Consider the following 11,175-nt stretch of genomic DNA (forward strand, 5'->3'; position numbering starts at 1 on the left):
CACAAGAAGCTGGACTGTCCTTGACTACTTAGCAACAACCCAAAACATCAGCATATTATCAACAGTTTCTCATCCCAAATCCAAAACACAGACTCACACTAGCTTCTGTGAAGAAAACCAGCTCTATCCAGGACACTGATGTAGGGAGAGAGCTGAGTTTCAGGCCTCTTGCTGCCCACCCTGTAATGTGCCCCTTCATGCAGCTCCTGCAGATACTACATTTTAGCTGTATCTTCCCCTCACTCAAGCTGGGGCCTAACAGAAAAATTTAGGCAGAGGTATTCCCCATATAAACCTCACATTTAACCAATCCCACAGTTCTCCTAGTGCCATACAGACAGTACGTTAACACCAGCACTTCAGACAGGCTTGTCCAGTGCTCCATCTGATACAGGAGTTGCTGTATTTTGGCCTCCAGCACATGCCCAGTGTGAAAAGTCTGCAGAATGCTGCCTTTTCCTGTATATCCTACATGGTTTTTTATGTAGGACATGGGATCAGAGGCTACAGGAAATCCTGTGATGTGTTCCTTCCCCTGCCCCACGTGGCACAGCCTTTCCCAGTGGCAGCTGCGGTGGCTGGAGCCAGCTGCGAGGAGAAGGGGGACACGAGACCACAACTGAGGGCAGGGAGGCACAAGGCTGCCGTTCGCCTGGTTTACTGGCCAGACAGCCCCGGTAACCGGGGCGTTCCTGTGTCTGAACTGATCAACACCCATCAGCTAGGGCTGATCCCATTCATGTACTCAGATACCTCTCAGTCTGGGGGCAAGGAGGGGGTTGACAGCTGTATCAGCACCTACGTCAGCTCTGGGTGTCAGGCAGGAACTGGCCTCCCAATCCGAGTATAATGTTGCTGATCTTGTCCCCTATGTCACCCAGCCTTCCCTAGCCATGTCCCATGGCCGTGCAGTGGGGAGGGTCACATGGCACATGCCTGGCTAGCATGCAGCAGTAGTTAGGCTATTTAGAGTTGGCTCGTTGGGAGGGCCATGGCAGCCCCTTGGCAAAACAAAGACATGACATAAAAAAAAGATGTTTTTCCTCTGCTCCGTCATCCAATGTCACCCTAGGGCAAGCTGTGGCCCCTATAAAGTCCCTGGGACTATTCTCCCAACTCTGTGACCACAGTGCCCTGGGGCACCATGGACATTTGCCAGGCAGGGAAGGCTTGCAGGGTCTGGGGGACTTGGAGTCAATCTACAAATCTCCCTTTCTTTTTGCATTGTATTGCACAGCTCGTTTGAACCTGAATGATGTTGCAAAGCAACCCCGCCTGAATATACTCAACAATGCTGCCACAGCACTCATCTTCATCACGGTCATCCTCAACATCTTCATCACAGCCTTTGGGGTGCAGAAGACTGGCCTCTACCCTCCCAGGAATTTTCGCCCTTATTAAGTGATGGGGCAATGGAGTCAGGTAAGAAAGGGGTGAGTTCCCATCACTGCCAGTCCCTGGAAGGGCTCTCAGTCTCAGAAAACATCATTGCAAGGTGGAGAAGGAGAAGGCAAAGCTGCACAGATTAACAAAGCCTTTCCAGAGGCATGTTGTTGTCCCACAAGTGTCTTGGGCCACTGAACAAATTCCCTCAGAGGAGGATTTCTCCTAGCTTAGTCTTTAAAGCAAGAACATCAAATATCCCAACTGCTGGGATTTATCAGCAGCAAGTTGTTTTCAGAAGGCTGCAGACCTCACACTAGATATGGGCAGCAGTTGTGAATGGGAGCTAAATTTGGGAAAGAAAACTAGGTATGTTCTGAGAGGTATCGAAAGATGGAAGCGTTATCTGAGCAGAAGAAAACGACGGTGCTGGCAACGCGGGGATGAAAGAACTCTTCACAACAGGCAGTGTGGTTTGGCAGGTGGTGTTTTAAGAATCTAACTCTCATTTTCAAGAGAGAGTCTTGTGAATAAGAGTCCAACCAAATGGATCCAGAAGGCAGCGAGCGCTGAAGAGCAGCACTGCACACCCGCAAGGGTGGCTATGGTGCCGCATGACCCGGTATGCCATGACTGCTCCTCTCTGCCCGCGCAGCACGGAGGAGCCTACCGTGACCTTACTGGCATTTCTTGTCTTCCCTGCAGGATCTGAGCAGCGTGGCTGGCAGGAAAAAGCTCTCCTCCTCTGTGTTTTCACTGACCTCAGCAGGAGCCCATCGACGAATCCAGAGAACTGGGTTAAACTTTCAAAACTCTGTGCATTTCGTGGTATACCGGCCCCTTACCATAATCCTTTTGCAGTTCTGAAGGGGTGAAAACATCGCCTTTCAAAGCTAGAGCAAACTTTGCTAAAAGAAAACTGCAGGAACAGCAGCAGGTACACGATTTCAAAGTACAGTTCTGTAAATCTCCATCTCTTATTTTAGTTGCCTGCTTCATGTACTCAATATTGGCTCATTTTGTAGAGAAGACTGAACGATTTACTTTGTAGGCTAAACAAACAAGGAAAGTCCAGCTTTTTTGTCTCAAGCATAAGATGCTATACTCAAGGCAATGCTACCTAATAGTTTACCTCCCAAATGTTGGAATGGATTGCTCAAACTAAATAAAAAGTAGTTCTCATGGGAGGATAGAAAAGTGTGTGTATGTCAACATAGCTAAAACCAGTTCAAATGTTTTCCTAGTTGTTTAAAAATAAAACTAAATGTGACACAGTTAAGAAAACAATCAGGTATTTCCAGCATTGGAAAATTAACAATGACAGAAAATAGGTATTATGGTCTGATGTTATCACCAGGGACCTATCAGGAAAGATGTCGGAATAGCCTGACAATATTTAGTAGAAAATGAAGAAACATTATACATAAGGAGACACTCTAGGCTTATTGCCACAATGACAGGTGCACTGTGTATTACTTTATTAAAAAATCATCATTATAATTTAAGGTCTTAGCACTAACATAAATGTTTTTAAATATATAATTTTTATATTGACAATGTGGGAATTCTCATGTACTAGAACAATTTGTTTCCTTAAAAAAAAAGTCTTTGAATTAATGATTTTTCAGATTTTTTTTGAGAGAGTAAAAATTTTTGATCCTGAATTTTCTAATTCTGCAGTCATGCTAAAAACTGGTATTTTAATAGCCTGGTGTAAGCCTATTTAAATAATGACATGCTTTTCTGATTATTAAATGATTTTTTTCATTGTATGGCAGAATTGGACCTCAATATGGACTTTTCATTTTGCATACTCTTGCCACCACTGAGAACGAAATGTCACGAAAATGTCCACATGTTGACCTTCAGGAGCTACTGGAAGTGTCTGACAGTTAAAAAATCCAGATATGGGTAGATTTCATTTGCACTCTGTATTTGGCTTTACAGAACTAAATTCCAGTTTAAGTCACAGGTGGTGCTTTTTTCTGGAGAGGGTGTGGATGATCTCACCCACAAAGGCTTGGTGAGTAAGGCTACAGGCCAGCATCACCTAGTACCTGCAAATGACAGTGGCTTTTTAGCAGCTGAAGGAAAGTTGCATAGAAAGAGTAGGGTGGAAAACGCCAGCTATGTATTTACCAGAATTCACATCAGCAAAGCTGAGCAGTCAGGGATCTGTTTGGTGAAGCAGGGAAAGACTCGTCCTCCCCTTTGTCCAGAGCGACACTGAGTTTGCTGCTTATCTCCGTCCTCGGTCCCTGCTGAGCCCGGCAGCAAACCGGCAAATGCTTCTGGGCAGCCTCTGTTATCCTGCTCTCCTCTAGAAAAAGGCTTTGCTGTAGAGGCAGCAAAACTAGTTCTACCCAATGTAAACTCACCACCCAAGAGCTTCCAGCCACTACTGGCCAGCTGGGTTCAGGAAAAGGTAAAAGATTATGCATCCTGTGTGCAGATCCCAAATCTCGTGACTCATTGCTTCACAGAGTAGGAGGCAAAGCAATTAGCATTGATGACTGAATGTAAAGAGGGGAAAAAACAAGAAAACGTTCAGCTGAGAAAGCAGCAGTGAGGGGAATTTCATTACTAGGTCTTAACTGCAACATCGTCTCAGCACGCTGCCAGGTCAGGTACCACAGTACGCGAGGTCTGCCCAAGCAGAGAGGGCTTCCCATCACCCAGCCCAGGAGGGCAGAAGACCGGCAGCGCACTGGAATGCTTTTCCCCCATCACCTTTAATAATTGTTTCTCATTATAACAGAATCAAACTCATTAGCAACCTTGGCTGCCTTTTTCCCTCTCCGTGTCTGACTCCCATTCCTGCCAAGCTTTTTATACTCAAAGGAAGCACAGTTGAAGCAAAAAGGGGCCAAACTTGAATCTAAATAAGCAGTCGCCGTGAAAAAGCCGACCTCCCACTGGCGTAGGCTGTGCCAAGTGCTGAGCTCACCTGCGGTCTTCTCCAGGAATCGTCCCCTCCTTGCAAGAGGGACCACTTCATTCTACACATTCTCTATGATCACGTCAGGCTTCTGGTTTTCTGGGACGTGTATTTGTCCACTGTTTCTACCTCGTTTCACATGATAAACCCAAGACGACAGGAGAAAAACTGCTTTGTTGCCATCCCACTTTCTACAGCCCTGGAGGGGACTGAAACAGGCCTTGCTCCTGGCTAACCTTGCTCGCTGCATCTCCCGCACATCTCATCTTGCTGCAGAACTCTCACCGGCTTGGGCAGAGCGCGACCTGACTCTGGTATTGCCTACGCCTTCGGTTATACAAAGTCAGAGGAGCAACGCTTGTTTTCTAACCCCTGCTGCATGGCGATGCGGGTGTGAGTAACACACGGACAGAAATAAGCTCTTGTAGGAAGACAATGTATTTATAAAACGTGAGGGAGAATCAGTATATCCCCCAGCTCTAACTGGGAGGAGGCCCAGGAGTCGTCTTGAAGGCACAGAGCCACTTTAAGGCAGATAATTCAAAGGTACAATTCAGTATCTAAAAACAATCAAGTTCAGACATTTGTCAGCAATGAGAACAGGCGAGATGTTCATACCGGGCAAACATTGAAGACAATGACAAAACAAGTCACATTATAATTTTCACACAATATATTTCTCTCAGAATAAAAGTCAGCCCTTCTCCATTCCCTTTGCTGACCTGCAAAACAAGCCTCAGCCCCAAAATTCACAGTCCTGAAGACAGAGTTGGCATTTGTGGGCACAGCCTCTTTGCCGTGCACCTCATGCTTGGGGGCCCAGGGGGCCCAGACTGGCCACATCCCGCCCCAGGGAAGGTCTCTTCTGCAGCATGGCCCATCATCTCCCCAGCTGTCCCCAGCCAGAGAGCTACCGGAGCAGCTCCCTCCTGCCTGCCTGATGCATGGGAAATCCCATGCAACTGGTTTCCTTCTGCCATCCACGCAGGACACAGCCAGGGCCAGAAACTCGGGGCAAACTTCACCGCAAGCTCAGGCTTGGTGACAGAAATGAGACTGACTGCCGGGGGGAGTCAGCTTCCCAGCTGTGGTGAAGACAGGTTCCCTCTTGCTCCCAGGAAGCTGTGATGGAGCCAGAGACAAGCCCTCCTTGCAGCAGCAGTGCATGCTGCGCAACACTAGTGATGGGGCAAACCACCTGCCGATCAGGGACTGTGGTGGCCTGACCACCGCCCTGCATAGTCATGTCCTTTCACTGCATGGCTGCGGGACTACCTGCTCCTGCCGTGCTCCCTGCTCTCCCCCTCTTTATGACTTTGTGTGGGGAGAAAAACTGCAGGTTGTCTTGGAAGAGGGGCAGCAGCCTCCGAGCAAAGCCCAGTGCTGCTCCTGCAAGATTTGCTGCTGGCCAGCAAGCTGGGGAGCGTGCAGCCCCTTCTCTCCCTACAACCCGCAGCGGTCTCTGAGCATGTGGGCTGGAAGACAGCTTTTGTCCCCATGGGTTCTCTCCAAGCTCCTCCATGGAGGCCGCCAACTACTGCCAATTAGTATTAATCGTGTTTACTACCACAATGCTTAAATACCAACCAATAATCCCCACTGTGCTAGAAAGGAAAGAACATTTGTGATACTGGCCATCAGGAAACTGGACTGAAACTCACTAACTTCTTACATCCCACCAAGGAGTCCTCATGAGCTGAACAGTTCTGCTTGTCACAAGGCGTGAAGGAAGGAGCACAGTCACAGCTAAAGCATGGGGGCAAAATCCTCAAATTCTGCTGGCAGTGCTGGAGTGAGGGCTGCACCCTACTTTCAAGTCCAGTCTTTGCTGACTGTGCTCTGTGGTGAGGCAGAGGGGTTACTCATATAATTTCAGCCAAGTGAGGTACTTTCTGGATGTACCTAATTCTTGCCAGTGTCTGCAGACAAATGCCAGCTGCTAACTTTAGGTGCTGCAGACCCCATTTAAGCCAGATGTGAAAGCACACGATACAAACAACCCTTCCTCCCTGTGCATGGCATAAGGACCACCACCCAATCTATCAGCTCTCCATCTGCAAAATGGGCATCATGCCTTTCTCTGCTTGATGGAGCCAAACAGCTGGGTCCTGCTAACGCCTTGCTGCGTCCCAGCACTCGCCCTCCCCGCCAGCCTCTCCCCATTCCACAGGGATTGCGTGACAGAGCCAGCCCGGACAGGCTGCGGAGGCTGGAGAGCAGCTCACCTGCACACTTGTGGGGTTGTGCCTGCGTTTGAGTGAAGCACAGGCTCCAACATGCACCAAGCGCACGACTGACACTGCACATTCCAGGTAGAAACAGAGCTTATTGCAACATTGCATCACAGGGCTCTGGCCTCCTAAACTCCTATAATACATTTTTACAAAAAATAATAGCGTTAACTGTTGTCAGCCTCCTCCCTCTCGCCCCACCTGCAGTGTTTCATTTCTTAGTCTCTGCATGGGTAGAGTACTTTTCCTCAATAAAAAGACTGCTCTGGCTTGGGCAGAAGGCTAGGGCTGCCTCTTCTGAGATATTCAGTGTCTGCATTCTGGCAAAGGCTCCGTGGACTCAGACACACAGCTATCTCTCATCTACTTCTCACCATAGGGCACACTGCACACTGAAACTTCCTGAAATCTGGTTGACTTTTTCTGACTCCATCAGTCACAAAACCCAGACTGAGGCAAGCAGATGATTTGACAAGATTTCTCTCTCACGTGCCGGAACTTGCATGTTTAGTTTTCTACTGCAATAGTGGAACTTGACGGACTTGTCAAGCACCACTGAATTAATAATAAATGAATGCCTATTCTGAATTGGCATCCACTCCATCAGTGTAAAAATTAAACAACTCTAGCACCATGTCAGTGTTGCTTGTATCCTGCATACCTCCAGTACTCACTTCTCAGCAGCTCCCCACAGAGCTGGGCACTATGAGCAGCATCCTATGTCACGCTCTCCCCTGAAGCTTGAGTCCAGTAGCAGCCTTTTCAGCACAGTATGGGGACACTGAAGCTCCAGCGTAGAGCAGTGCTGGGAATTTTGGGTTTCTAGAGTCTTGTAAAATGGTTACGGGGTAAAAAATCTTGCCTTACACTAACCAGAGTTTTAGGGGATGAGAATTCCCTGTAGCATCAGGGCGGCTGTAGACAGGGGCTCCTTCCACAGTTGTTGGATCAATGCCAGCGTGGGTCTGCCCGTCCTTTTATTCACTCAACCCTCTTCTGTCCTTGCTGTTGTTTGCACCCAGTGCATGGGCCAAGGCCTGAGGACACCTCCTCCGTACCAGGCCAGAGCTCCCACGGCTGTTCCAGAGATGAAGCACCAACAGCTGTGCCAGTTCTTCAACCAAGCATAAAAGTCAAACTATGACAAGACATAACTGTGACGCCACAACTTATTAAATTAACCTTTAGATGCTGCAAAGATGTACAGGATTTAGAGAGCAGAATACTCTGTATCCTCTTTTCCTGATGAAATCACAATATTTCAACTAATAAAATATTGCCACTTCTTCCCTGTTAGGGTTTCCCTGATATCGTTAGGACAAACACACATGTCTGTCAGATAAGGCTACAAAGTTCCTCCTGAGATGCCCTCCTAGCTTCTCTGTATAACACCTCCACTATCCTCAGGCAGTGGATCAATAACTTAAGTGGAGTTGTAACATAACCCCTGCCACCTCACCCAGCTGCAGGTAAACGTGGCTTTCGTAAGGGAAGTGTACTTGCACCTCCATCCATGGCCCATAATTTGCCAAATACAAGCCCAGTTTTTCATAATGACTAAAGTGAAAAGCACAGAGAAACGTCTAAGCACCAGCAGCCTAAAGTGCCTATCAGCTCCTCCACATCCAGACTTCCTTGGGTAAGCACACAGTTCAGAGAACTTAACTTTGGTCCCCTGTCCAAAAGCATGGATACTGGAGAGATGGGGAAGGAGGGGAAATGGGGAGGGTTGGTTTTTTTCTTTTTTTCATTCAAGTATTGAAAGAGAAGCTACGTTACTCTAAATGAAACATTCTGGGCTTAGCTGGGATTTGTGTTTGTTTGGTTTGCACCACGCAAGACTCAACAAGAAATATGGCACCTCTCCCACTGTACCATCCGCCAGACTGCATGGCAGGAAATACGAATCCTTCACTTGTCGACATCTCCCCCACACGCCTTCCCAGCAAGACACGGATGCCATGTCTTGGACACAATGGCTCACAAGAGAAGCTCCTGCTCCCCTAGGCTGACCGTCCCTTCCTCGGCTGTGCCGTCCCATAGGAGGGCTCTGGAGAGAGGAAGAGTCTGTGTGCTCGGCTGTGTGCCTCAATGAAGTGCATGTCAAGGCGCGACGGTGGATGGTGCTGCCGAGCAGCTTTGGGGTCGAAGGCTACAGTGTCTTCAGCTGGCGCCGGTTCCACATGCCCCGCTTCGAGTGAAACCAGTGGAAAAAGTTTCTGAGAGAGAGACGCTCCACTTCCAGCCCAGCCTGCAAGATCCTGGCAGAAAGGAGAAGGGTAAATTTACGGAAAACTTGATCACAAAGATACTGGTGGACTCAGCCCCAGGAACTCTTTTAACTCTTTTAAGTTGTGCTGTTGTCAAGAGACTGCAATCAAATTGAAGAGTCCAGAATAGCTCAGGGGTATCTCATATCCATAAGCAGGCATCTAATGACACTTGCTGAGTGTTTATGAACCCTTCAGAGCATGACTGGTCAGGAGTGGCCTGCACACACCAGGCTAGGAAGAAAGACAGCTGGCAACATGGTATTGCGCAGGATGCTAGTCTTTTCTGCAGTCATCTGACAGAAAAGACAGGCCAGGCCCCGAAACCTAGAACTACAAAGGCCTAGGTTTTGTACAGCAGAGATCCCTCATCATAAGCTTCTCAGAAATTGTAACTGTACCTTGTGATCTTTAAATGTCTCTCTGACAGTTGCTCTTCTGGGCAGTTGCTATACATAGTACGGCAAGTCTGAGGGATCCAAACTGGACTCACTGTGCACTTGAAGGGGACAAAGTCTTCGTGATCACCAGTGCCTGATCATGGCCAACCAGCAGTGTGGCTGGAAGGCACCAGGAAACAGCTCCTCTCTTCTTTTATCGGTGGCTGTAGCAGTGTATTTTGGGTCTACTCGTCTACTAGGTTTGAGGTCACGACATGCTCAAAGACTCTCCCTCACTGACCGAGCTTATGGTGACATTAGTCACCTCAATCTCCTCAGATCCCCACTCCTCTGGTCACTGGTCCTCCAGGACCTAATGGGTCTCCCCTCCTGAGTGCATGAATGATGACAATGGATGCCTACCTGTCCAGGAGTTCCCAGTCCTCTCCTCCCCAGCGGTCCCGAAACTCTTTTGTGTTCATGCCTCCAATCTTGTCCAGGTCAGACTTGTATATGCCCAGGAGACCAAACCCATTCACCTCCCAGTAGCCTGAGGACAGCACAAAAGAGGCACAGGTATGTTGGTGCTTTGAACTACTGCTGACTCCAGCAGGGATGCTGGAGACTCAAGCCACCTTTAGCACAATGTTGACACCAGAGAGTCAACTCAGCACCAAGGCAGAGCCGGACGTATTAAAGCTTTGGGAAGTGAGAAGGGCTTGCTGTCCTATGCACTGTTAGCAAAGCCTCTCACATCTCCGTCTGGCAGCATAGCACCTAATGGACCTGGACTGTCCCAGCTTTGAAGGGTTGTCCCTGTGCCTGGATGGCCACCTCTGTCTAAAGGAAATCCTATGCTCAGATGATCTGTGCCACTTCCCTCCCCCTGACTTGGGTTGGTTTCCTTCACCCCCAGGCTACCAGCTCTCCTCAGGACAGGCTGTGCCCTCTAAAAAAAGAGAGAAACGGCTAGAAAGGAGTAAAGGAGGGGTTTTCCAAGGTCCTCAGATCCATAGAGAGCCCTAGAAGACAATCAGGAGAAATGTAACTTAAAGGGCTCTGCTGCCTCTTTGATCTCAAATTCCAGGTACCTGACACTGTTGAACCCCATCCTGTGTCAAATGCACTCTCAACTAGTGGCCCTGGAAGTACCTTAAGCTCCAGACCTCGACAGCACCAGAGGAACAAATCTAGAGGTGTCAGACACCCTCCTTCTTTCCCCATTCCCCAAGGTCTGAGCCAAAGAGGCTCCACTCCCTCTTACCATCAGGCCACTGTGGGGACATGCCGCAGTGAAGCCTCATGACCATGGGTGCAAAGGCCATCTTGCCTTCCACGCAGTGCTTCCGGATTGAATCAATGACTCCAGCTGGGAAGTGGATGTGGAGGTCGCACAGGAACACGATGCTATGTGGGTCCTGGAACCAACCACACCGGTTGGGAAAAAAATAGGTTGACTTTAAGTAAGTCTTTCTTGAGGAGCAGGAAGACAGAGATATGGGAGTGAATTAAAGAGCCATTCTTGCTACATCAGAAACTGCGATCCTAGGGGCTGGCAAAACAGCCACTGAGCCACTGTGCAACGATGGGTATGAAATACTATGACTATGACCTGGCAGAGCCAGTATCACAAAGTTGCTACCACGGATTTCCCTCCTGTCTGATAGTCCCAGCAGGTGGACCAAGAACCAAACAGACCACAGGTGCCTCAGAATACAGGGTGAAACCCCTACTCTGGAGGGACAGGAAACACATCTACATTTGATCTGGTCTGCTAGGCTATTCCTTTTGCTAAAAACCTGCGTGTTCAGTATGAAAGGCAGAGGTAGCGCCAGACACATACTATAAACTTCCCTGTCCACCCCAGGGCCCCCCAGGCTTACCGTCACGAGGTCTATCCCCGCCTGCAGCCCAGCAGAACGCTCGAAATTCCCTGTGAGCTTCAAGTACCGATAGCTGGGGGTCAGAAGGGA

General features: G+C 48.7%; 2 protein-coding genes across 2 annotated transcripts in view; one reads left to right on the forward strand and one right to left on the reverse strand.

The window, feature by feature from the left end:
• LOC104625128 (ninjurin-2-like) overlaps positions 1-2,381 on the forward strand; it is a 47,615-nt gene extending 45,234 nt beyond the window's left edge. The window contains 2 exon segments of the mRNA XM_010292675.1: positions 1,238-1,433; positions 2,119-2,381. Of these exon segments, the coding sequence (XP_010290977.1) occupies positions 1,238-1,401 (164 nt within the window). The 3' untranslated portion in view covers positions 1,402-1,433; positions 2,119-2,381.
• A 6,245-nt stretch (positions 2,382-8,626) lies between these two features.
• B4GALNT3 (beta-1,4-N-acetyl-galactosaminyl transferase 3) overlaps positions 8,627-11,175 on the reverse strand; it is a gene marked incomplete at its 5' end in the record, with an annotated part of 23,465 nt that continues 20,916 nt past the window's right edge. The window contains 4 exons of the mRNA XM_010292676.1: positions 8,627-8,813; positions 9,626-9,752; positions 10,467-10,620; positions 11,086-11,158. Of these exons, the coding sequence (XP_010290978.1) occupies positions 8,705-8,813; positions 9,626-9,752; positions 10,467-10,620; positions 11,086-11,158 (463 nt within the window). The remainder of the gene's footprint in view (positions 8,814-9,625; positions 9,753-10,466; positions 10,621-11,085; positions 11,159-11,175) is intronic.

The sequence above is a fragment of the Phaethon lepturus genome, unplaced genomic scaffold (assembly GCF_000687285.1).
Source record: "Phaethon lepturus isolate BGI_N335 unplaced genomic scaffold, ASM68728v1 scaffold16138, whole genome shotgun sequence".
Taxonomy (NCBI): domain Eukaryota; kingdom Metazoa; phylum Chordata; class Aves; order Phaethontiformes; family Phaethontidae; genus Phaethon; species Phaethon lepturus.